This window comes from Biomphalaria glabrata, chromosome 14 (assembly GCF_947242115.1).
Source record: "Biomphalaria glabrata chromosome 14, xgBioGlab47.1, whole genome shotgun sequence".
Classification (NCBI taxonomy): domain Eukaryota; kingdom Metazoa; phylum Mollusca; class Gastropoda; family Planorbidae; genus Biomphalaria; species Biomphalaria glabrata.
Window position 1 is genome coordinate 26,924,297 of NC_074724.1, and position 27,644 is coordinate 26,951,940.

Consider the following 27,644-nt stretch of genomic DNA (forward strand, 5'->3'; position numbering starts at 1 on the left):
GGGGGGGGGGGGCTTTTAAATTGTTTCCAATATATAGCTCTAATAGATCGAGATCTATTGGTCCATCCGTTTCTTCTCTATTTGCGTTCCACATTGACTGACTATAGCCGCTAGACAATATTTGATCATTGAGATCCAGGGATTCTTTACAAAAATTTCAAAATATGTTGCCACTGTCACCGTCGTAGAATAATATGGCACTAACAACACAGTGACACAAAAAAACAACAACAAATAGACAAACGGCTTCATCTGCGTCCTAGCTTAGGCCTATATAACACGTTTATTTCTATATTCTTGGAAAATGGCATAGACAAACGGCTTCATCTGCGTCCTAGCTGCCTGGGTGGCTGCCTGGTCGTGCGGTTTGCTCGCTGGACTGTCGTTCGGATTTATCGACGGTCGAGGGTTCAAACCCTGCCCGCTCCCATCCCCCGTCGTCCTGCGGGAGGTTTGGATTAGGAAGTAAACTATCTTCAACTCTGAAGGAACATCCGAATTATGTAAAACATTTTACAAAAAAGTGTATTAATTATCAACTTTACATATTTCAAATGGGATATACTTATGATACTGTTAGGTTCTCATTTGTGTAGGCCTATAATTAAGTGTCTAGACCTAACAGAAAATTTCGTCAATGACTTAGATTCAGACTCTAGTCGTAAAGCTATAAAACCTTGACTTTCGTAGCGTAGGCCCGCCTTATGCTATGCAAGCAAAGGATACCTTTGCTACCTGGCAGATGGATTTTACTCCCACTGCACTTTTTACGGAGAAAGTTATAAAACTCAAAGTGTACACTTGAAATAATGTCGGTGTAGCCTATAAAGTGTTTTAAAATTATCATTGTGTTTAAATGGATATGTAATTTTTCCCCTTTTTTTCAACCTTGATTTCAATTAATACTTTGAATTTGATGTTCGTTAGTGGGAGTAATATACAACGGCATTCCTAATTTTAAAAATATGGCTGCCGTACCAAGTATAGGAAGGAGACGATAATAATTCCTTTTGTAATTCTAGTGATTGTCTTTGTTTAAAAGTTAATTTTATATTGCCCAGGTAAAATATAGATCTAGACTAGGCTAATCCATTTAGATTAAATATAGTTAACTTAGATCTAATTAAGACTAAGTTATACTTATAGATTATCTAGAAGTATATATATAACTTGAATCTGACTGAATCACAGTGAATGTCTTGAACTTCTATTTTCATTATGATGATTATCATTATGTCGCTATCTTTAAATACTTTATTGAGTAGAAGAGCCTGCAGAGGCTAGTAGTAGTAGACATCTACTAGAATATTACTAGATCTATCTAGACTCTAGATATTCTAGTAGATTAGTAATAGTATGATCTAGATAGCTGATACTAGTGATACTGATAGATAGATCATAATAGATGATATAGAATATAAAGACAGTGACAGAGTATGATTAGATCATTAGAGTAGACTAGATTCTAGACTCCAGACTACTTGAGTACTTCTACTCTAGTCTAGTCTAGATCTAGATCTAGCTAGATCCTTTCTATATAATACTAGTATAGAACTATAACTATATATATAGTATATTATATGAAGTATATTTTATTTTATCATAAATCATATAGTCATATTCATATAGCTAGTAGCTACTGATACTGATATATACATATTATTTTTATTAACTAGATTCTAGAATAGATCTAGATCTATGTCTATAATTAACTATGACTATAATAAAGTATAATTACTAAATTAGAGATTCTAGACTAGAAAACTAATTAACAAGAATCTCTTACTTTACTATCTACATTTTAGTTGGGCAAGATATATGATTATGATCTAGATTAGATCTATTTCTAGCTCCTGTTAAACTCTAGTTTACATAAGATACATTCTCTGGTCTGACAACTCTGGTGAGTCTGTAACTCAGTTCAGTACAGTAGCTCCTCCTCCTGAAAATCGAAATGCTTATCCACTTCTTCTTTTGTCCTCCTCATCTGCTATCACTTCTCTCTGGCAGCTTCTAGATCTATTAGCAAATTTCCGCAATATTTGTTGTTATAATTTTTTTTTGATGACTGAGCACAGGTCTTTTGATTAATCATTTGTGATAGGGCTGTTCTGAAGGGCTGCTTCCTTTGCCAATGCTTCAATCAACTTCAATGTAGTTCACCTTTTTGTATTGATGCTACCCTTTCCTATCTGCTTCTGCATATATATATATACTAGACATATATATATGTTACCCGCGGGTCTTTATTTGCGCATTACTGTCGATATAGTCACTGAGAGTGTTTTGTAAACAATTAAATGAAATAATAATGTAATAAGTAAAGCGAATGTGTCAATGTAAAAATAGTGTGATTGAAGCTATCAAATCAAAATAGCTATTAGGCTTAAATCCATTTTTTCAAATTAAAACATTTGCTTGTAGGCCTACATATATTTGATTAAAATTTGAGATGAATAGACTTAATTTTGTATGTTCATATGTTAAAGTATAAAGTAGATCTTGAGGTAGACATAGATCTAAATCTACACTAATCTAGAGTTAAAAATTGGCTTTTATAGAGTTCATTCTGTGTTGCGCATGCATGACCTTTTTTCATGAATGAATATAGGCCTATCTCAACACGGCTACGCAGCTTTAGCAAACAGCGAACGAATGTATTAAAAATGCTTTAGAAAAACAAATTTGAATGTTAATTTGATTAAAATATGAAAGGAATGGACAATAATTAGTATGTTTATGTGTTAAAGCATAAAACTATCTTTTGCAAAAAGAATTTTTATCATCTTAGAGTTCAATAAGAGTTTTAGACCTAGGCCTAGACTCAGTAGAGAGATGTGTTAATGTGTAACCATTTGGTAATGGTAATGTCTAATGAAAGAATGTTCGCCAGGAAATCTGTAGTCACAGATATCAGGAACTAATTTATGTAAAAAATGCTTTTGAAACACAAAATGGAAGGTTAATTTTATTATATAATGAAATCAATGGATCTTCTTTTGTATTTTCATGTGTCAAAGTAAAAAACTATCTGCGCAAAGTGTATTTCTTAAAATTAGATCTAGGTCTAAATCCTTTCGATCTTTTCTCATGTCTACATTGTTAACCATGGCCTAGATCCATAAATACTATAGCTTTAATAGAGTCAGAAAACTTTATTTTTTTTGAGGGTCTTAAAGTTTGTTTTAGGGCTACAATATATACACTACGGTCTAAGTTAGTACCCAAGGAACATTCCTGCCTAGTTTTATCAAGATTGGTCAAGCGGTTTTGATGTCTTTTCGTCATATACATACATACATATGCCTTACTTTATACTTTATAGTATAGATATTATATTCTTTTTAAATTGTGCTTTTGCTGCTCATGATGTAGGCAATGTCTATAAAACAAAATTTCACATAATCCCATTTTTTCAAATATGTGAAAAATGTAGTGTCTAATTTATTACAAATAAAAATTTTATAAATGTTTCTAAGCACCTTTAAAAGATTGTATTTAAATGTTTACTATTACAATTTTTTATGCCAAATTTAAATAGATCTAGTCAATAAAAACAGAAATTTGAAAAAACCATCAGAGTTTCCCTTTAAGGAGGAGTGCAGTATTTCACTTAGCTACAATGTCAAAGCTGTGAACTTCATTTAGCCACATCAAACTCATTGTGTTCCTGTGATTGGTTTAGGATCTCTTTCCACCATCTATGCCTGTCCTCGGCTGCAGATATCCTTTTGGCCTCAAATGTGTATCCTGGGAATTATAATTCTAGATCTAGACTCGATCAGTAATCATCTTAATTTTTGAATTAACAAATCTGTATCATTTTATAAGATAATATACTAACTAGACTCTAATAATACTAATAGAGTACTAGATCTAGGTCTAGATTTAGTCATCTAGTCTCTAGGTCATCTGTTAAAATAAACTTAAGTAATTAAAATACAGATATATAATTAATTAAAACTAAGACTAGGTCTAGATCTACAGTAGAACATAAATAATCCAAATTAATTTAGAACAGGGTCTGTCCAGATAATTGATGGTCTAGATAACCGAATGTGGAATATAAGCATAGTCCATTTCGCCAACAATAAGGAGGTATCACTCAGTGTGTAAACATAAAATTCAGGCAAAAATAGAGGGAAACAAAGTGTTATACATAGTAGCCTACCTTTATTGAGAGAAATAATTGCTTATCTTTTGCTGCTGCAGATAAGTAAAAGTAATATTAGAATTCACAGACCAAAAGCATGTGTGTGTTTCGGGGGGAGGGGCTTATAAAGCGGGTCATACCTATCAAGTTAAAGTTTATGTCAGAGAAATTACAATTCGCAGGGGGAAAACAAAAACAAAATTGGGGCTCGCGAGAGAGAGGAGAAAAGAGAAAGAGGGCAGGCCGGTCATTTATTTGTAACAGAAACAATAATTCATGGGCCAAAAGTGTGTTAGTAGAAACATTACATATATATAATACTAAGGGCCCTGACTCAGTCATTAATTCTTCCACCTTTGGTGGATAAAAAAATATGAAATTTAACCTGTTATTACACCTTGGGTCTAGAACAATCAAAATATTTTCACAAACGAAACTGCAGAGGTTAAATTTACCAAAATAGATTTTAAATTTGCAATTTCTACCCAATTTATTTATTTTATTTTTTTTCTAATCATATACTTCGTTCCCTTTTTAAGCACTATTGTGTTTCATTCAATGTCTGGCGTGCACCTTAGTTTTGTAGACATTGTATTAAAAATTTATTTTTTTTTCTTCATATGAAGCCATAATTGACTGAATACATTTTTTTTTGTGTTACAATAAAAACTAAATGAAATGCAGGTATACTTTATTATTTTTATGCTGAGGATGGAGGTAAGAAAAAAATTGGGGGTGGGGGGAGTCAACAAGAGTGATAAAAAAAAAGTTTCTGACCAAAAATTAACAAAGAGCTGACATGAGATACTTAAATATTGAATTAAGAAGCTGAAGAAAAGTCAGTGAATGGATGTAGAATTATTTTTTCTAGTGGTGGTGATAGGTGTGTGGGGAAAAAAGTGATGCTAGAATTCTCAGGCAAGAAGTGTTTTATGTCTGGGAAGTCTATATTTAATACCAGTAAGCGGTTTGTTCAAATTGAATGTTACACACTATAATTCATAGGTCAAAATTATATTAGGAAAGCGTTAAAATGTTTTGTTTTGTGTTTTGGACAAAATTAAATATTATGTAAGCATTCGATGCACAAAAAAGCATAATGATACAATGATAAATGATACAGGTAATCAAATTCATGTAAAGGGCTATGGATCAACATGTGAGTTAATGTCAAAAGCTGAACTGTTCTGGTTCCGCTTTCAAGTATTTTCTAATGGATAACTAATGAATGCTGTTGGAGAAGGAATGCATGCAGAGAGTCTCAGATTTAGATTCAGATTTGTTTTGTTTGTGTGAGCGAGAAAAAGATTCAAAGGCCTGAAGTGAGTGTGTTTGGGAGTGCAATTTAAAGCTTGCCGAGGCCATTCCAATTTAACATTTATTTAGAACATATACTAGAATATACAGGCTATTTAGGCAGAGGAGGAAGTGATAATCAAATTCACTGGCTGGTCCAATTCAACGTAATAGATACCAGAATTTGCTGGGCAAATGAATGTACTTTGCGCCTTAGTCGTAATAAGGATCCATGGCAAAATAAATAATATATATTTTGGAAACAAATCAATGGGTGTAGCCCAGTGGCGTAGCTAGGGATTAGGGGGCCCTGGGGGCTTGACCTCTTTAGAGGCCCCTGCATTTTGACAATTGACATCATGACATGAGGTAATGGCGTAATATTAAATGTAAAAACAAATTTCTGACTCTCATTTAGGGGCCCCCCCCTTTAAGTGCAGGCCCGGGGGGAGGGTTTTCTAATTTGGACACCCTCTCCCCCACCACTGGTGTAGCCGGTGGGTAGTTCTAAATATTTTTTCAAACCTTGCAGATGACATAGATATATTGTTATGATATGGAAAGCTGAATTTCACAGGGCTTGAGTTATAATAATAAACATAAAATCTTCAGCTAAAAAGACTTTTAATAATATATAATGGTTTTAGTTGAAATTCTTCTAATAATTATTTTTGAAGTAATTGATTTATTTAATTTATTTTAGACTCCAGCATCACTTCACCTGACCAATAGGGAAAAGAATTAGGATTAACACTTTTCACTGTAAGTTCTTATTTTGCATCTTTTAAACCAGCCTCTCTCTTGATATCCTACTAAGAACAACTGCTGACCGGGAAAAAATGGTGGGATTTGGTTATGTGAATTGTCACAGCACCCCTACAAAGAAATTCAAGGGATAGATGATGATGATCTTGAAGTGTTAATGTCAGGATGGCTGCCTGGTCGTGCGGTTTGCTCGCTGGACTGTCGTTCGGATTTATCGACGGTCGAGGGTTCAAACCCTGCCCGCTCCCATCCCCCGTCGTCCTGCGGGAGGTTTGGACTAGGAAGTAAACTATCTTCAACTCTGAAGGAACATCCGAAACATGTAAAACATTTTACAAACAAAACATTTTTTACTTTTACTGCTGGCTATGAAAATGAGGGCACTCAATGGAATTGAAATATTCAGGGAGTGAATTGAAACTGTTCTTAGCTTGTGTGTGGAAAACTGTTTTAACCAACAAGCTCTTTAAAAAAAAAGGCCCCCTCCTAAAGATTTATAGACTATAACTAAATTTTTTTTTTAAGAAGACAATTCCTCCTTTATAAAGCTGATAACTTTTTGTAAGAGTGATTACTGAATGAATACTAGATATAGGTTTTTTAAAAATTATGCTTTATTATTATTATTACAAAGTATCATCTTTTTTTTTTTTTAGTTGATAAATAATATAACAGAATCATGAGCCTTTTATGAGTAGCTGTTGGTTTTGGAAATCCTTAACATACACTTGTGACTTGGAGTTTCAGGATTGAATGCATCTTGCTTATCATTACCTCTTGTGAAAATTTGTATAGTACCTCCCTGTTGAAGTCTCTTTTTTAAGACAGCTCTGGGAAAGGTGCGATGAAAAGGAACTCAGAGCTTAGACTTGAAAAAGATGTTGAAAAATCAAGATGTCAAGCCTGTAATTTTGAATTTGAAAAATACACAACAAAAATGTTCTTGAGAACATTTCAAAACAATATATATGTAGATGTACATTCTTTAAATAATTTTACAAATCAAATTATTTTACTTGTTGAAGACTTTATGGAATGTAAGACCAAAGAAAAATAATATTATATAGCTTATGATTTTTTTTAGTTTTCAATAGTCATAAAGTATGTGGGAACAGTTATCCCTCCCCCCCCTTTTTTTTTTCCTAAAAACCTAACTTTTGTGTTGGAGATCTAATGGAAGATTTTGTTTTACAAGTCCTGACTTTCCTTCAGAACTGAAGGGCATTATAACCTATAGCCCAAACTTCCTTCAGGGTGGCAGCATTGCGTTTTGGCATTGACCCCACAGTCTGGAGATCATACCAGACAGATTATCTTTATTTCATGTTCAGTCAGTCTAATCCATTCACAAATCATGATTTGCAATAAACTAGCACAGAGAAATCAAAAGTCCTGTAGTGGCAGTAGTGTTCTTTGCACAGTGAAAATCAATCCTCCCCTCCCAAAAAGATGTTCAAAACGAAATACATTTTGAAACATTTCTGTGTAGGCCTCTCGTTGAGGAGCTAGATCTAATTAGATCCTCTAAGTGTCTTACATTTGCTGTTTTTTTTCTTTAATGAATGCTGCCAGTATCTGGTTGTGAATCTTCTTGGTACTGCTTGAAGTGCTGGGTAAATTTAGTAACTCCCCGTTTTGAAACGGCGTGAAGTGGTGCTCACGGTGCATGTCAAGTGCGGCTAATGTGTGCGCTTTAATGTGCTGGGTTCTGTGCACGTTTCATGCTTGATACATCATTGATGAGTGCAGCTGTATGGACACATTCACATTTGAACTAGAGTCTTAGCCTCAGTTTACACCAGTTCTAATATTCTCAACAAAAACAACAATAAAATTATAGATGTACAATTCTATAAAAAAAAATACATGTGTAAATTCTAATCGTTTGGCCTATTTCCTGAAACAATGCTACTCTTATAATAGATAGAATAGATTGCTAATCAATATAGACTTGGAATCTAGACCAAGTACGCTTTTCGGATCTAGGCAGCCCTTCGAAAACAGCTCCTGTTTGTTTCTTCGTAGACCATGAGCCGGCAACGTGCGCATGCCAATGTTTTGTTGTGCAATGTGGCCAAAATTAATATTTATTGATGGCAAGCTGTCCATTTTCATTGGCAACTAAACCGCAAGCGCATCCCGCGGCATTGTTAACACCAGTCATTCATCTTCATAACCGTCAATGTTTAAACATGGCATTGTTTGGTACTTGCGTGAGTTTGCTCTTGCTCTCGTGCCTTGTGACTTTCGAGGCCTTTTTATTTTATTTTGTTTGTTGTTCTTCGTAGTTTGTTAATAAAACGTTCCGCGAGTTCAGCCCCCTTTGTGCCTTCCCAAGCGTACATGGAAACATAGTGCTGTTGTTGAGCTAATGACTTGACAAAAACACAGATTGTAACGATTCCTTAATCTTTTTTTTTTTTTCGCTGTGCAATAGACTTTTATCTCCTTAGGATTGGATTTCTCACTGAACAACGTTGTTCCTATTGTGGAAGCCAAGGCGCCACATAATCTTTCTACTGTGGTTTCTTCTGTGTGCGTGGAGCGTCCAGATCTAATCCTCGTTGCCGATGTCAATGAGAGCGGGTCACGTGACTGGAAGACGTACGCTCTTCGTCGTACTTTGAGTGGGTGCTGAAAAGGGAGGGGGGGGAGTGATTCGTTTACTTACCTATCGTACCCCACACTAATCCTCTCTCTCTTCTTCCCCCCCCCCCCTTCCAACCGTCCTCGGGTTGAACGTGCCTCCATTGATTAGAACGTTAAGCGAAGAAATGAAGTAAGGATACACACATAAAAAAAAGGGTGGGGTGGGGAGATGAAAGCTGGTGTAATTTTCCCTTTCGTGCATGGGACTGGTTAGTCCGTTTGCCTACGAAACAAAACAAAACAAAAAACAGATGTGTAAGAGTCTGTTGGAGCCCGCAGCATTGCTAGCAAGTGGAAGTCAACAGTAAGAATAGGGCGGCGCTCTCCTCTGTCAACTTGTTATAAGAGAATTGACATAACTTTAGGCCATGACCAGAGGGCAACGTGAACTGAACCGGAACGCGGCTAGACCCTGACCTTCCTGGTGTCTGCTGCGGCTATCCTTTGTTCCACGAACTACAAAGAGCGATACTGGCCATCTGTGACAAGACTACAAGGCCTGCAACACATGGCCTTCCTCGTCCCCCCCCCCTCCCCGGCGACTTTACAACCACTGGTTGAGGTGACCTGTCCGTAGCATCTAAATCTAGTTGTTATACATCTAAGTGTGCACCTATTTTCTTTCTCCTATGTTGGTAAAGTTCGTTTTTTTGTTGTTGTTAAGTATAAAGGCATATATTTTTAAGATAGAATTGAATTGTTTTTGTTTGTTAGTAGTTTGTTTAAATACTATGAAATGAGTTGCCCCCTCCCCTTTTGTTCTGAGGTTGTCATAAGCGAGCCTAACATGGCAAGAGTTCGTCTATTTTTACAGTCAGCCTGTAAGTGGGCTGCTTATTATTATTATTTGTTAGCCAGACCACGACATTTTGCCCCGTTGTTTTATGATCAGTTTATTTCTTTGCCTTCATTTTCGTATATCTTTTTTCTCCCATTCCATTGTTCATTCACTCTCTCTTTAGACAATGGAAAAGAAAATAGATTAGATTTATTTTTTTTTGACATAGCCAATTATTTCCCAAGCTACCGTCAAAAAAGTCAGATAATTTCATGCCTAAGTTAAAACTGGGTGAGGAAAGAATGGGGAGCCCAGTTACGAAAAGGGAGCAAGCCTCTCACCGGTGTCGAAGGTGCGTTTGTCGGCATCCATGTAGAACGTTTGTCTCCCTTTAAACGTCTGCTGAAGTTGCTTCTGATTAGCCCCCCTCCCGTTTCCTCCCCCGCCTTTGTAGTCTGTACACCGGGCACTGGTTATGATAAATTTGTGATTGGGTGAAGACGGGATGCTGCGAGGGGAGGGGAGGGGCGCCGCTGGAGTCTGTCTTTAAAATATAGCCCCCATCGCTGTGGAGTTTACCTGTCTATGTGTTATTGGCTACACTTGTTTTTTTTTGGTTACATCCGCGTTAATTGTATTTAGGACATCTCTTGACTGTGGGGTAAGTGATCTGTGGTTAACACAGTGAGCATAATACAAGGACAAGTTAGTGGTGTTTAATTACGCGAATACTGCCCTTCATGTGAATGATAAGAACATTGCTAGATCTAGAGATACGTTTCTTTTGAGGTAAACTTTTTTTAGAGTTTGTGAAAAATATAACATTTTGAAAACTTTTTATTATTAATATTTTTTTTTTTTAGAATTGAGTTAAAAGTCTAGTTTTAAAACAGCACATCTGCCATCACTTTAAACATCATTCATCTATTTTTCTAAAGAAGAAATTCTAAATTAAATGTTTCTATCTATTGAATTGTAACTTCTCCCCCCCCCCCCCCCCCCATCCTCTCAGAATAAATCTTTTCCGACTCAGTGATGTACAGGAGTAACCTATGCTAAAATACTATTTCGTCTGTGTCATTTGAGGCCCCCCCCCCCCCCCCCCCAGTATTATTTCCACTCGCTTGTTTTTGTTCAGCTTTTAGGTTAGGTCTGTTGGTCCATTGGTTGTTGAGTTCTGATGAAGTGGGGGACAGGAGAGATTTAATGAACAAGTAACTAAGGGCAGTGGCGTAGTTAGGGTATTTGATGCCCTGTGTGGCAGTTCCTCATGATGCCCTCCAAAAAAAAAAGTTTTAAAACAGCGAAAAGTTTCTAATTTTGAAATAAAGTGTATTCATTAAGCATTGCTATTTCGCAAAGAATTGATTTTATAAAAAGATGATACAAGTGAATCTCACATGCTTTCTCGCCGGTAAACTATCCATAATTTTACAATCAATTTTTTCCTCTAGGTTTTATTCAAAATTAGTGAGTCGTTAATTCGTCATCGTTGATCGTAAGTATTTCATCGTCAAAGTAAGTTTGGAAAAACTTCGCTTGCATGTCGCCACACTTACCACAATAGTTTTAAAAAAATGTGCGAATCAAGTCGGCAATACTCGGGGACTGACATATTTTTCTTTATAAAACTCAAAAGCTCAATAGATTCTTGTTTTGGAAGTTCAGAGACCTCTGGAGAAACTGCGTAAATTACCTAAAGCCCCCAGAAAACAATTCGTTTTTGTCTATGTTGCTGGGAGAACCATCGAGATTGATTACCGAAAATTTAATAAAGGCGACTAAAATTCCTATTTATTATGACGTTATTCTTATGGAGTTATTATTTCATGAACAATACGGTCCATGAAAAGTATTTCCAGCTGTAGCTCTTTCGTGTGTGTTGATAGAAAATCTTCATCTTTTTTCGCTGGCAATTTTTTCTTGTGGCCTATACGCCTTTGAGGCTCTGCATGACAATATACCATCAAAGTTTGATACAGATTTTAGATGTGTACTGTTGAAAATAATTGAGAGATGTTTGCTTTTTAAACTTTCTGTATGATTTTTTTTTTTCGTTAGTTTTTATATTACAATAAATTTCTTTTTTATTTTGTTGGGGCATGTACGTATTCAGTGTCTCAGGAATGAATCTTACTTGGATAGTAATTTGACTCCAGGATATTACTTTGATTTGGTACTGCCAATTCTTCTTCAACTCGTTCGCTATGCTTATGGAGTGGCAGATTCTGCTTTAAGAGAAAACGCATGAATTCCAAGTATGTCTACAGATAATCACTCCACATTTCCCCCTCTTGCTTATTTACATCTTGAGCCTTGATGTCATTATTGTTGCCTAGTCACAGACAAACTTCAAGTTCCCTCCAAGCAAGTGGTGTGTGGCTGAGAGGCTAAAACCACTTGGCTACGGCTTGGCCACCTTACAAGGAACTTGAATTCGAATCCCCTCTCTAGCAGGGTTGTGTTTGCTGAGCGGTTGAAACCCTTTCCCGAATACCACCTCTCCCACTGGACCAATACTAATTAGTAATTTAAAAAAAAAAACAACACTACTATGAACGTGTCCATTGCATTGAACAATGAAGTAACATTTTGTACAGCTTCAAAAAAAAAGTGTTAAAGTGTGTTGCTTTCAAAGATTTAAACAAATCTGTTAAAATTTGATTCAAGCTGGTCTACAGTTAATATTTAGTTTAAGAAAGAATAGAGGACATAACAAATTACCAAAACAAATACATGTGTTTGTTTTTATATATGTAATTAAAATTTGTAGTTTAACTGAGAAAGGTTGTCCACCACCACTTGATGCCCTGTGCTGCCCGCAGCACCCGCACATTGCTAGCTACGCAACTGACTAGGGGACAGGAGATATTTAATGAACAAGTGACTAGGGGACAGGAGAGCCACTGGTTGAACATGTTGATAGTCAATGCTGACGGTGGATCTTCTTTCTCTGTCCATCAGATTTTTGTGAGCAACAAAGTTTGAGCTTTTCTCCACAACAGCTGAGACAAAAGTCACAAAGTCTTGAGGCTTGTTATACTTAGTGATAATGTCTTTCAAGTTTCACCTTCCTCCTTGTTTTCTCTCTTTGTCACATAACTTAAATAACTAAACATAATGAAGCTGGCATTGTAAACAATTGATATTAAATTTTAAAAGCCTAGAAATAATCGAATGAATAATGAATTAGCCCAGTGCAAATATTTTTAGCATTTATTTATTCTCATGATCATAGTGAAATTATGAAATGAAAGCCTTTATGTAACCCTATTTTCCATTTCTTTACTCTCAAAAAGCCTGTTATGGATTCACTCTTAAGATTATAGTGAAATTATTAAAGCCTTTTTAACCATAAAAACATTTTAATAAGTATATTGAATATATATATATGGATGGTTGCCTGGTCATGTGGTATGTACTCTAGAGGACTGTTGTCTTTGGTTCAATCCCTGCCTGCCATCATCCTCCGCTGCCTGCCCCATATCCTGTTAGGATGTAACAATGTTCAATGCTGAAGGAAGGTCTGAAATAAAAATAAATAAATTACTGTATAAGACCTCCTTGAAGTCTTACATTAGTTCTATCAAGGATGTAGCTGTAAAGTGTTCATGCTACTTAGCCAAATGCTCCAACAGTTTAAAGATTAGGTTTTAAAATACATTTGGACTCTTTGATTTGATTGAGATTGTTTCAGCAGCATTGTTTTTTTTTTCCCTTTACATTTTTATCTCAGGGGCATTTAAAAAAAAATTAAATACATATTAACTTTAAATCAATTTTGTTTTTACCAGACTTCAACACTGGCTTTTTTAAAACAAGTTTTTCTATCTTCAAGTAGAACTTACTATATGTTCATTGATTATCATCTGCTGATGAGCAGGGAAATGCAAAACTTTCTTATCACTCTCCTCTCTTTCTCCTGGTATTGTCTTTGTGTGGGATATGATGTATAGGCCTGAAATGTAATCAGTGCTCAGCATGTTTTGCTTGTAAGGTAGATAACACTAACTGTAGCCAGGGATGAAGGTAATATGCCAGGACAAGCTTCATGCTGGGAGGAGAACTACTGTAAATATCCTATTCAAAAACTTCTCTAAATTCTCAGTAAATATTGTATGCCATACAAAAATTATTTTTTTTGAAGATTAACTTAACATTGAATTCATAATTTTTTTTCTATGTTCATTAGAGTTTTACTGTATTTAGTGTATTTATTAAAGTTTAATTTTTGTGTATGTGTGTGATATTGATAATCTCTCTCTATATATACATTTCCATATTTTTAACTAATAATGTGTCTTGAAAACAGTGAATAGGAAATCAGTGTTAACCACCACACAATACACACTTATGCACATATTTACACACACACACTCAAATGCACACACAGTTGTCAACAGCTTTCATTAGCCTATCAAGATCTGGACCAGAACTTAGGCTTTATGTCTGAGATTGGTGTGAAGTACACTTGTGAAGATTATTTCATTGTGAAATATTTTTTTTTTATTGGCCTCTTGGCTGTAAGGGTTGAAACTAAACCCATTCTGAGAGGTACTGCTAGTGATACCTTATAAAATGTTTCTTGGCTGCTATTATAACATGAAACCTAGTAGTGGAGGGTTGTCGCCCATTTGTGAATTTTTAGCTACAATTATAAAGCTATAAAAAAAAATGTTACAGTTACACATCCAATGTTATATTTATTTCTTCATATTTTATTAGTCCCTTTTTTGATATCTTTATTTTTCATTTAAAAAAAAATAGTTTAAAACTAATTTTTTTTTTGCTTTAGTTTTTTTTTTCCCTTCATTGTGAGGTTACCTAAATAAAAAGTAAGTGATCTATAGGTCATCAGGGTTTAAGACACTGTTTACTGATTAAAAAAAAGGGTTTGTTCCAGTAGTCTACTGTTTGTTTCTACATTTTTATTAGGCATTGAGCCTTAAGAATTCTACTTTCCTAGCCTGTACTTTCAGCTTGGCATGCACAAGTTGATTAAAAATATTAGAAAGTTATAAACCTTTTGATGGCCATTCAAATGGAAATGATGAGTGCGTAAGACCATCTTCGTTTCTTCACTGTTTACAGTGATACCACCACTGTGTACCAGTAACGAAGTAACGTCTGTATTTTATAAGATAAGATAAAGATAATCAGTATTGGTTGTATCAAAAGAAAAGATTTTAGTAGTAGTCAAAGTAGTCAGTCCCCTCTAAAAGCTAGTGTTTCCCTGTTGTTACTAGTAACTGAAATCTTGTTTCAACTTCAGCCTGTAGACATAATGGTAAGTAGGCACATTTTTAACCCTAATTAGGGTAATAAGCGAAACCTGTTTTGGCTTGCATAGTTATACAAGCTTAAGCCTCCTCCATGTTTAAGAACATGTTAGCCTTGCATTCACCAACATGAGCTGCACTACTTTTCCAAACAAATAGTATGTAGCATGTTACTCATTGAACTCAAAGAATTCTTGAGGAAATAGGAAATGGTGTCACAGTTTTATTTCACTTAGATGTTCAATGTGATATTTTGATCATTATTTTTTTTTTGGTTATTAGTGCTATACTTATAATTATCACATTTCTTTTTCAGATGGATGGGGGTGAAAGTGTTCGGTCTGTCAGAAGTGAGAGATCAGAGCGATCACATAGAAGTCATGGAAGTCATCATGGGAATGGTGGCCACAGGCATCAAGCTAGGCCACAGGTTGGGATTTTTTTTTTTTTTTTTTGTATTGAATGTATGACTTTGAAAGTATTGAGATGAAAAATAGTTTGTTTATAATGTCCACAATTTCATGAACAAACTTGTTTCTTTTCAGATTCCTTCACGTCCTGGTAGTAATAGGGCAATATCAAGAGGTCAGAGCCATGACACTGACAGAGATGATCGTTCAGTGACAATAAAGACTCCTGGTCAAGAGATGGACATGGACAGGGGAGAAGAGAGAATTGAAGTTCAGGTATCAGAATTGTATTGTTATGAATTTATTGTCCACTTAATTTATCTTGATAGTTACATATATATATTTTTTTTTTTTCTTAATATATCAAAACATTCTCTGAGAATTTGTTAAAGTCTTATAATACTTCTCAAGCAGCATTTTTCTTCAAATATTCATAGGTCCTGACTTAAAAGGTTTTTTTTTCTGCTTGAGTTTTCATGTTTCATATTTAGAAACAATAAAGGAGAAATACTTTTGTTTTTATCTAATTGTATAACACTTTAAAAAATCCTGCTTATTTTATTTTCTTTGTGAATGAAAGTCTATTTTGTAACCATTTCTTTTTACTATTCCTGTACTCACTAGGTGATTCCCCAAGATGACAACTGGGGCGACAACACTACAGCTATCACAGGCAATACAAGTGAGACTGGTTTCTCTATGGAGGACTTGAACAAGTTTGTCATCAAGGACTCAGATAGTCAGGTGTGCATAGCTGAACTAGTGTGTAACCAGAACAATGACTGATCATTAATTTTATAAACTGTCATCTAGTAAATGTATTGAAAATGTATAAACCCAGGAATATATTGTTACTAGGCCCATTCCCCTTGTGGCTAGTAAATGTGCTTAAAATTATTAACCAAGGAACATATCGTAATCAACTCTGATTGCTTTGAAATGTTTAACGTTCTGTTTAAATTTGATATTCTAAGCACTTTTGTTTCTGGAACAAAATTATCCAAAATATAGACATTGACATCTCTAAATCTTGTGCTATGGTTTCACCAGCACAGCTGGATCCAGCTAATCAGAAAACATCATTTTAGTCTAAATAACCAGCTGGTCTAATTAAGTGATTCAACTCATACAAGAAATTACAAAAAAATTACCTTTTGTATGAGAAAGATGTTTCATGCCTTAAAATTGTTTTCCTGAAAAAAAATGTCAACAAAGTACAAAATATTAACTTCAAAACTATTGGATTGCAAGAAGATTATAAAGTATTGATCTTACTTTCCCTTTCAAACAAAAAAAAATAAATAAAAAAAATGAGAGATTTTTTTATAGGCTAATGTTTACTGTGCACGTCTTTTGCTTTTTTAGGCTGGTATCAACTGTGCAAGATATGTGGGCACTGCATTAACTGTTGGTCTGAGTGTGATAGCATTCTTATCTCCCATTGCCATGCTGTTGCTGCCAAAGCTGGATGTTGTTCAACTGGATGATATGCTTTGTAAGCCAGCCTGCGAGGGACTTCTCATTAGTTTTGCTTTCAAGCTTTTGGTGCTGTTGGTTGGAGCTATTGCGCTATTCTTTAGGAAGGTAAAAAAAAAAGTATGGTTTATACACAGTAAATGCTTTGTTCAATAAGGAACAATATTTATTCTAAACCACTTTAGAATTAAAACAAAAATATTTATTACTTTTTACTTTCTTCTCTACATATTTTTTAACTAGCTGTTTTTAGCTATGTTTACTAATTAATATAATAGTAATTTTCAAATAGAGAAAAGGATCATTCAGCAAGTGAAGTAGAATTAACTTTTTCGGGCCTTGTGTGTGGCGCGGTTGCTAAATGGTTAATCGCGTGGCTTCTGAACCTGGGGTTCTGGTTTCGAATCTCTGTGAAGGATGGGATTTTGAATTCCTGGATTTCTAGGGCATCCCTGAGTCCACCCAACTCTAATGGTGGTTCGTTGTTGTGCTGGCCACATGAAGCCTTGTTCGTAAACCGTTGGCCATAATAACAGATGACCTTAACATCATCTGCCCTATAGATTGCAAGGTCTGAAAAGGGAACTTTACTTTACTTGGGCCTTGTGCAAAGAGACTCTAAAGAGTGACCTGCTTATAACCAAATGGAATAAAAATTTCTTTTAGCATGCTGTCCCTGAAAGTCTTATTGAATTGCATACTGGTATCTAATAAAAATGTGTTGCTCTCTTTACTCATTATGTTCTGCCTATTATGTTACAGCCTAGAGCTACAATGCCCAGAGTGTTTGTCTTTAGAGCTGTAGTCCTGTTCTTAGTCTTTGTCTTGACTTTTGCTTTCTGGTTGTTTTACGGAGTCAGGATATTTAAAGAAAAACAAGGAACATATGAGGTTAGTTCATCTAATGAAAAGCTGGAGTGTTTTCTAGTAACTCTAGTGCATTTTCTATGCTACTTTTCTTTTCAATTATGAATATTAGTGCTTACATTAATATGTAAATTCACTATGTATAAGAAAATGTATAATAATAGTGGCATGTCCAAAGATTAAGGAAGAGTGCAGTGTTTAATGATAAAACCAAATGTTTACCCCCTATTTTTTTTTTCAATTGATATATTATTTTAGTATATCAAAAATAAGGAAGTAAATTGTTCATGTAAAATTAAATGGACATATTAGGTAAGGTGTTTTATGTTTACATCTATTAAAACAAAAAATGTTGCTTCGGTCTGTCAAATAATTAGTATAGAATTTCATAGCTGTATTACAAAATTTAAAGAAAATTTGATTAAATTAAATAAAAAACACAGTTAATTTATTTAAAACTTTCTATTTTTATAAGAGATTAAAAGAGATTCAGCTGTATTATTAATATTTTGTCTTTTCCTTCTAAAATTACTATTCAGTTATATTGTTGTATTATTTATTTGATAAACTTTTCATTCTTCCTTCAGGGTATTGTTCAGTTTGCTCTAAGTCTTGTGGACAGTCTTTTGTTTGTCCACTACATAGCCATCATTTTGCTAGAGATCCGCCACTTGCAACCCCAGTTTGCCATCCGTGTGGTGAGATCCCCTGATGGTGAAGCCCGGGTCTATAGTGTTGGAGTGTTGAGTATCCAGAGGGCAGCTGTTCATATATTGGAGAATTATTATAGAGATTTTGATGTGAGTTTCTTCAATTGTTTTTGTCTATTGTAATTGTAATGGCTTATCCTTGGCATTGTCTCAATTGGAAAAGAGAAAACTTGTGTTTAGGTTTTGTTTAAATATTTTCATTTTAACCCCCTTTTATGGGGAGGGGGGGGTGTTTAAGTGTGATACAAAATTACTGTGAAGTAGAAAATTGAATGAAAATATTGATAGTCTTATTATTTTTGTTTTGGTATAAAGGGATCGGGTTAATTTTTCTTGCCTGGTTACTAGAGGGAAGTATTTTAGAGCAGACAACTTAAAAACACTGTTTGATAATGTTGACCCTGGGAAAATACTGGGCTTTATCCGGGAGGTGGAGTTTACTACGAAAATTTGATTTGTGATAGGGCAAAGTAAAAAAATGAATATATAATATTTATATAACAGATTTTTCTTAAATTATATACATTTTTACTATTTGAGCTATGAATGGTCCTTATTTTTAATAACTTACTTAGTTGTATAACATTTAGATCTTGAGCTATAAAGAGGGAATAACCCTTGAGGGATTATGGTCACGACATGGCCAAAATTGTGCCGATGTGCCAAAACCCCAAAATAATCAAATTACTTTTTCTGGTTAGTCAGGAAATGTTCTTTTTTTATTTAACTATTGAGTGTCAGTTCAATGAATTGTCATAGATTTTTTTAAAAACTATTTTTAAATTAAGTGGGAATTTTCACTATAAAATTATTACACATGTCACAAATTGTAGATAATGAATTTTAATTTGGTAATGACAATATGTCTAAAATATCAAAAAAAGTCCTATAAACTCTCTTGTAAACACTAAATTAAATTTTTACTTTTCTTTTAGACCTACAATCCCTATCTAGAGAATGTCACCAAGAAACACAGTAAACACTCCAGCACAGCTTTTAAAGTGTATGACATCGATGGCAATGCTCAGAACCAACCTGGCCAACAAGGACGCAACAGGCCAGTGTTTCCTGCTCAAAACCGCCGGAGAGAGGCGGGGCACAATGACAGGTTCTATGATGAGCAGGAGTATGAGAGGCGTGTCCGTAAGAGAAGAGCTAGACTCCTGGTGGCTACAGAGGAGGCTTTCACTCACATCAAACGTTTACATGATGAACAGAGTAAGTCTGGACCTCTCATTGTGTTCCAATATATTACACACCTAAACATGACCCTATTAGCAGAGATTAGCAAAGATTTGTTTCAATCTGATATTTTAGTTGCAGATTTTAATTGTGGATTCTTAGTGTAGAAAGCTATTTATATTAAATAGAAACATCAGAATGCATAATTCAATTATTTTCAATAAATGTCAGGAAAGGAACAACTTCCTTTCTATGAAATGTTATATATCCACATTGTATATATTTTTTTTAACATAAACTGGATTAAAATTAAACGTCATATTTTCAGGTCCTGCAATACCCATGGATCCTAATGAGGCAGCAGCTGCTGTTTTTCCATCTTTGGCCAGAGCCTTGCAGAAGTACTTGAGGGTCACACGACAGCAACCTAGATACACCATGGATGCTGTCCTGAGCCACCTTGCTTGCTGCATTTCACATGATATGAGCCCGCGAGCATTTGTATCACAGTACCTGACACAAGGGGCTGTGGTTTGTGGCAATGAGCAAGAGGTTAAGAGCACAGAGAGATGGGTACTGGTCTGCGAACAGTTGCTGACCAGAGAGCTGGACAATAGGATGGTGTTTCAGCTCAAGAAGGGTCCAGTGTCATTGCTCTGCACTGTCACCAAAATCCCACATTTCAGTCTGACAGAGGAGATGCTTCATCCAAAATCAAACAAATTTGTCTTGAGATTAAATTCTGAGACTTCTGTATGATCCATTGACAGTGTTTTCTGAAAAGTTTGTGCAGTTTTTGCTAAAAAAAAAAACAAAAATAAAAATCTGACTTAATGACTGCCTATTGGCTGGTCAAAACTGTTGGTTGTGATTCATCTGGTCATTGCCTGACCTTCTCATCACATAACATTGAAATCATGTGTCATGTTTTATCTCAACATTGACTGCACCTGTCATCATGTAGGAGCTTAACCGAATCCTTCAATTATTAACAGTGTAAATAAAAACATACTGTGGAGTTATTGTGTCAGTTACAAATAGTCACACTCATCTGGAGAAACAAAAAGCATTTCATGTTTTTTTGTTGAATTTTTTTTAAAGTGTCAACATTAGATAACCTTTTGTTTTTCTTTTAATTAAGATATTTTACTTTTTTGTCATTACAGATCTTAAAAAAAAAGTTGCTTGGAGATTTAAATGTTACTTTATTGTTACTTGAAGCCATATATCTTTTAAGAATGTAGCAGTTAAAATACAAATGCTGCGTAGTAGAAATACAGTGTGTGGACCTGGCCCAGTCAAGTTTTAATTTTTGTAGCAGATATAATGTATACATAAGGAGGATTGTTTTCTATCAACATAATTTTTTTTATGGTTGTTTTAAGTTGATGGAAATCTGACTCTTTTGATCACATATTTGATAATGTCTACTTAAAATATTGTATGACCTTTATGATGTGTGAAATGCTGTCAAATAGCGCATTACAAATTGCTGTCCAACTTAACCAGCTGGGATTACACGACCTTTGCAACAGTGAGCATTGCCGTCTGTGATCACTGTCCAGGATTATTTGGGTTTCCCAAAAGACTTGTGTAGATAATGTGAGCGTTGGTGCATTCAGAATGGCAAGTTAGTGAAATTGTGCACCTTTTTGTGGCAGATTATTTGCTGGAATGTTTGAATCTGTAATTCTGTTCATTGTTCTAGGAAAGTAGCTGTTGTGCTCGGGATCCAGCCATTAGTCTCATAGAGGATTTATTAATATGTAATGCAATGTGAAAGATATTTTAATGGAATGATAGTGAAGGGATGGGACAGGTTTGAAAGCAATAGCAAAGATAGTGTTTACTCAATCCAATCTTCCAACAAGTGTAGCCATTATTTATCAACCACATTTCTCAGAATGCTATGCACATACTATATATATTATATATGTAAACATAGACCTATTTATTGATAACATACCAGGTGTGAGTTGAGTCTTAACTTTTGTAAGGATCTGATTTTTTGTTTGCTTATATGATGCTGTTTTTATACATGATCTTTTGATAGGAAGTACAAATCTCTGCTCTGTCTCATTTTGAAGATAAAACCTTTCCAGGCTCAGGGGCTCTGTTGTTGAATTTGTCAAGCATTGAACATCAAAAGTAAACATTAAGATCAACTTGTGGTGTCAACTCATCATTTTTTCATGTCAGTTCTCTGTGACTCGAAGTCCCCACCACTACTCATGTAGATTTAATTTATATATTTTCATTGCTGTGTGCAATTTATTGAACTATTTTTTTAATATCAGATTTTTTAACAACCTATTTGTAGTTTTTTTTTTAATTTGTACTCTTTTGTTTTGATACAAATTTGCCTTCATTGTCAAGCAAAACATTTTGTTTGCACCTTTAAAGTTTTAGTTGCAAAATGAAATATTTTCAAATGACATACAGCCTTCCATTAGCCATAGAGTGTGTAATGTGTGGTAATCCTCTACTTAAGAAGCTTTAAATCATTGAGTGTAAATGTTGATGAGGGGGATTGACTGTGAACCCACTAACACAACTTTACATGTAGTCATCATTATTAGTAGTTCAACATAGCTATTTGTATTTCCATGTACATAAAGTTTTGTAAAGGATGTAAAAACTAGACAGTATGAGATCTGATACAGGCATAAATCCACACGTTCTAAAATCTTTTTTGCTCTTTGTTATTTACCTTGTCTATTACAATTAAAACAAAGAAATGGTTGTGTCCATTACACCAGTTTTTTATATAAAGTAAGAGATGGTTGTGACCCTTGGTTACCATCTATTTATTTTAACTTGTTTGTTGGCTGGTTGATTTTTATATACATTTTGATGGGACATATGTTAGTGTGTTGTTGACATTGTTTCTGCATCAGTGAATGACATTAATGTCATTGATGTTGTGTACCACCACCACCACCACCCTTTTTTTAAAATATAATATGGCAATAATAAATTTAGTGTTTTTTTTTTTTATACTTTACAAAGGGTGTTATTGTTTTTCAGTCCCAACTTATTTGATCATTGTTATTAAACACACACTTAAACAGTGTAATGTATTTGTCTGAGATTTCAACATTCTGATTATCTCCCTTGAAGAATCAAATAATTTTTGCTATTGATTTTGTTTACCAGTATATTATTATTATTATTTTTTTTAATGAAATAATTTTAATTTTATTAGGACTGAAGTTAATGTTGTTTTTGTTTTTTTTTGCTTGTAATTTTCTAAAATGTGTATGTTTTTTTGTGTTCAAAACCTAATTTGTCTGCTATATTTTGTGTGCATAAAAGATTTGTGTGTGTGTGTGTAGACTTCCGTTCATTGTCAAGATTGTTCAGATGTAACTTGTTCTTAGTGTGTAATGATTAGCTGAGGGGGAGACCTAGTTGATATTACGAGGGGAAGTATTGTCAATGTGGTGAAAACAGTGTCCTGGCTGCCGACTTTGTGACTTAGCAGGGGGAAGCTATGTCATAGTTGGGATACCACAGCTGATTTGGTAGATATTGTTTATTCCAAGTTTGAAGAAAGTTTAGGTCTATGAAAGAACAGTCCAAGCCATTGTCTGCCATATAACACTAGTCTGGTGGTAAGCTTCATTGGGGGTAATAAATGTTGGGACCAATACATGTGATGCTCAGATGTTTTCAGAAGAGGATATTAGCTGTAAGATTTGGAATTTAGTAAACAGTGCTTTTGTCAGTGGCATATGTCCAGTCCTATTTCAGTTATTTTTTTAGTTGTATCATACTGTAGAGTTCTGTTGTAATCATATCCAATGCTGTAACATCTCATTATGTGTATAAATATGTACATATCTTTATGTTTCATTGTTTAAGTTGGAATACTAATTGATATGCCTGAGTTGTGATCTGTTCACGTGTGTACGGGAGATAGTGGGCATCAGGTGACCAGTGTCTGTGAGGCCTGTTGTAGATTCATGAATGTATTCTTAGCTTATGAACTGTGTGGATGTGATTGGACAATGACCTCTAAATGACCAGTGTCCACCTAATTCAGCTGTATAAATATTTACAAAATGAGAAGACATGAATGTATACAACAAACTGTTTCATTAAAACTGATTGAAATAGTGTTTACTTCTCTTTTACTTTCATTTGACACTAAACAAAAATGTTTCCTTTAGAAGTTAGTTAGAAAGTGGGCAGGTCTAATGTTCTAAAAAGTGAGACATTCCTGGATGCAGGAAATATTTCTTACAGGTGGTAAAACTCCTTGAAAACCTTTATCTACTACAAATCAACAATATTGATAATATGGTAGTGTTAATTTTGTATAATGTGTAAGTGCATATGTGAAGCAGTCTCAATCTAAAACCTAGCTACAGTTATAGGTTTCAGATATTAGACTTGACCCCTAGACCTATTTAAAGGCCTGTATTTAATAATACAAACTCTAACCCTGAAGACTAAAATTAAAATAATTGATTTGCAATTCAGTATTTCTGTGTTAAATGTCACATTTTGGAAAACACAAAAACTTAAAAAAAAAAACAAAAAAAAACCCCACCACCAACTAAGTTGAAAAGTGACTTTAAAGTATCTTTTGACCTTATTTGTCTCACATTGTCTGTGTCTAATAAATATGTTCCTATTGGAGTCCAAACTTTACTGTTACTTTAAGACTTCTTTAACAAAAGTCTATCTGTTTGAAGCATTCATTTATTGACTGATCTATTCCATTCATACACATAATTCCTTTACAATATGGATGGTACATTGATACTCTGTACACTAAACATGAGCCTCTTGTTTTCAATACATTTTTAACACACACTTTCTGTATACTTGATAACTATAGTATTGTGTACTACACACACACATCTAACACACATTTCCTATATGCTTTTCACATACACTAAAATTGAACCGCTTGATACTACATTAAAAATATATAACAAAATAATATCATTGTGGCATACAAAAGATTGGCAGCATGGTGTTTCTAAGAGCCAAATCATTTACTTTGAAAACAAGCGGCTAGATCACTATAGAGGTCAGTGATTTAAAGGTCTACAACTCTCCACATTTAACAAAAAGTTGTCCCCCCCCCTCCCCAACATTAAAATATTGATTTTATTTTTATTATGTAAGACAATTGAAGGTGTTTTTTTTTTTTAAAATCTCATTATGATGTAAATTTGAGTACGGCACAGTGTACTTTTAATAAGCAAGAAATAAGTTTAAAAAAAGACATTTAAAAATGAACATTTAGATAACAATTTCATTGTATTGTTCATACTATTAAATATGCCTTATGAGAATTGTTATAAGTCAGCTACGGGTGCTACCTAGCTGTCTTTACATAAAACCTTGCTATTGGTTAAGAGTATCTGTTTTGACGAGTGTATACTTTTAATTAAGCTACTAAACATCAATTAAGTAATTTGCAAATCTATTTGAGCAGACTATTGAGATATTTCATTGCCTCCCTTAGGTACACACACACACAGACACGTTTGCTTAAAGTACAAATTAATTGGTCTTAAGAATGCGTGAGTGTATGGAATACTTCGAAATGTAGTCAATGAAAAATGCATTAACGGGACCATTTCAGTGGCTCAAGAAGACCATTGGGGGGAGGGGGGGGTGAGGGAATAAACTAAGCATTGTGTAAAGAAAATATGGTTCTGTCGAAAAATCTAGATTACCCCCACAGTCACATCCCAAATGTAGGTCTAAAATCTATTCTCGGGCAATTTTTATATTAAAGTCTACCAAAAAAAATTAACGTGTAAATATGTTAGTCCCACAAATATAGATGTAATTTATTAAAAGGTGATAATCAATACATGCACATATAAATAATTTCCTCAAAGACTGCAGATCTACACAAAGGATAGGCTAAAAGCTAATGAATCTTTTCAACGAAAAGCACCATCAAGTTATACGGTAGACTGTTCAACAGGTTGAACACTGCCAGCCACGGCAAATCGTATTCAAAAATTGGTAATAAATGAAGAAGCCGGGAGGGAGCATAGTTTAACTAGCACCACTATTGTGGCACCCAACTCCTTCCCAGTGATTCACAAGTCTAAGATGAAAGTTCAGATAAAATGGAAAGGCTAATTTGAATTTATCTATTAAAGCTAGATCTATATTGTATTTGATGATAACCCGAAATTATTATTATTATTATGATTTACTTTCTTGCCTAATTGCACTACATTTAAAAAAAAATTAAATCGTTAATATATTTATGTAACAATAATTCCTAGTACATACATATTATATAATTAAAATTAAACAAATGATACATATATATATATATATATATACAACAACGTTGACATACATTAAATAGTATAAAATGATTTTAAAAAATACAGGTATTGATATTGATGTATAGATTCCATAATCTTAATATTCTAAATGATAATGTCATGTACAAAATGTCTTCTTCAAGACTTTTGGTGATTAAGCTGACGACACAAAAAAAAAAATTAAATTAAATAAATATCGTCTGCTTAGCATTTCTCTTCATTCAGCCTCATGTCTGCATCTTATTTCAGAGCAGCTATCATTCAGGTTTTTTTTTCCATACTTCTCAAAAAGCTCTCAGAAATAAATGGAAGACAATGAAGAACAACGAAGTTTTAAATCTAAAAGTAAAATAACTCGTCTTAAGTTCTGTACAGTTGGCTACTCTTTGATTGTGAAAGTATTCTGGAGTAGTTTCTCTTCTACCTCCCTGAAAAACAATAAGAAAAAAGAATAACAGGACATACATACATCATATTGTTTTGCTTCATAGGCTCTTACAGTAAAGTATTATTGTATTAATTTTAAAAAAGTATTTTTGTAGCTTTCCTATAGACCATAGACATATATGTAGTTAAAAGCTTTATTTTAGGCCCGTAGTCTGAGTTTTGGAGGTTAAGTGTCATTTGTTCTTTTCCCTCAAGAGAAGGGCCAAAGGGAGGTTATTAACTACTGTCACCTGTTCAAGACCAAGAAAAGGTTTAAATATAATTATCATTTTTTTATTTTTATATGTTTTGCATATAGGCAATTATACAGTTACAGATAATATATTCAACCAAATGTTAATTTTAAATTATTATTTACAAACGATATATTTTTTTTTAAATATGTATATATGTTTGAGGGTTATGAAAAGATAATAAACATAATCATTCTTATCTTATATTATATAATACAGACGTTACTTATATGTAGGAAATGATTACATCCTACGCGTCATGCATTTAGTCATGCATGTTAACCAATGACTTAAATTCTGCAAAGTCACTGGTTTTCCTGGCTAGCTCAGGCTACTCATTCCGTGCTCTAATAGCACAAAGGAAGAAGGAGTATTTGAACAAATTTGTCCTAGCATATGGAATGAGGAATGTGCCTTTATCTTTGTGTATCTCTGTCCCTATTTGTTTCCTGTACCAGAACAGAACAAGATTTCAGTTCTGCAATAACTTCTCACTCATGAAAGATAATATTTTAATTTTAAAGGCATGCTAAAGCAACTATTGGTAAGAAATTTTAAGTACCGAAAAAAGCAAAATAAACTAAAGATCTAATACAGAGGCCTTGGTGGCACACCGTAGACTCTAAAATGCAGCTAGAATCTATACGTTTTTTCAGTAAAATAGGCATATATCCGCCTACTGTACAATTTTGTTATAGATTTATTCTTAGGACCAATTTTAAGTTTTAATTTTAGATCTCTATCTGATTAAGCCAATGACTCGTGCATGCGAACATATAGGACCAACCAATCAATGCAGACTTTACATGGGCGTTGAGTGTGAGTTGGAGACTTTATACATATTAAAAAGTTCCGGTTCTGGTACGCTGTGCTCAGGAACTTCCCAGTTGTCAGAGTCGTTGAATATTTTGTTGTCCTTGGGCTGGTTCCAAATTGGAAGCTTAAGAATGAAGCCTGGAAAGAAGAAAGAAAAAAATATATTAAAAAGCACTTTATAAACAGCAAAGCTTATATAAGGGAAACAACTGTACATTTATAGCCAACAACAATAAGATTTATTTCCCGTAATCAATATCGAACTAAAGTAATTA

At 34.1% G+C, this 27,644-nt stretch overlaps 2 protein-coding genes across 4 annotated transcripts in view; one reads left to right on the top strand and one right to left on the bottom strand.

Moving 5' to 3' along the window:
* The first annotated feature begins 779 nt into the window (after window positions 1-779).
* On the top strand, window positions 780-23,686 carry LOC106055174 (vang-like protein 2-B). 2 transcript variants are annotated; one of them, XM_056010162.1, is made up of 10 exons: window positions 784-1,061; window positions 6,153-6,211; window positions 15,237-15,350; window positions 15,466-15,606; window positions 15,955-16,074; window positions 16,696-16,914; window positions 17,569-17,697; window positions 18,261-18,473; window positions 19,319-19,601; window positions 19,894-23,686. In XM_056010162.1, the coding sequence occupies exons 3-10, from the start codon at window positions 15,237-15,239 to the stop codon at window positions 20,322-20,324; spliced, it is 1,650 nt and encodes a 549-aa protein (XP_055866137.1). In that variant the 5' UTR covers window positions 784-1,061; window positions 6,153-6,211; the 3' UTR covers window positions 20,325-23,686. The 2 variants fall into 2 exon arrangements, with proteins under 2 accessions (XP_055866138.1, XP_055866137.1); XM_056010163.1 differs by lacking the exon at window positions 6,153-6,211 and having other exon boundaries at window positions 780-1,061.
* Window positions 23,687-25,415: 1,729 nt separating this feature from the next.
* Window positions 25,416-27,644, bottom strand: part of LOC106055173 (ammonium transporter Rh type A-like) — a 42,479-nt gene continuing 40,250 nt past the window's right edge. The window contains exons 10-11 of one of the 2 annotated variants that reach the window (XM_056010164.1): window positions 27,360-27,507; window positions 25,416-26,301 (exon numbers count right to left, since the gene is read on the bottom strand). In XM_056010164.1, the coding sequence (XP_055866139.1) occupies window positions 26,253-26,301; window positions 27,360-27,507 (197 nt within the window). In that variant the 3' untranslated portion in view covers window positions 25,416-26,252. Of the gene's footprint in view, window positions 26,302-27,340; window positions 27,508-27,644 lie in introns of both variants that reach the window. The other variant, XM_056010165.1, reaches the window with a different exon arrangement.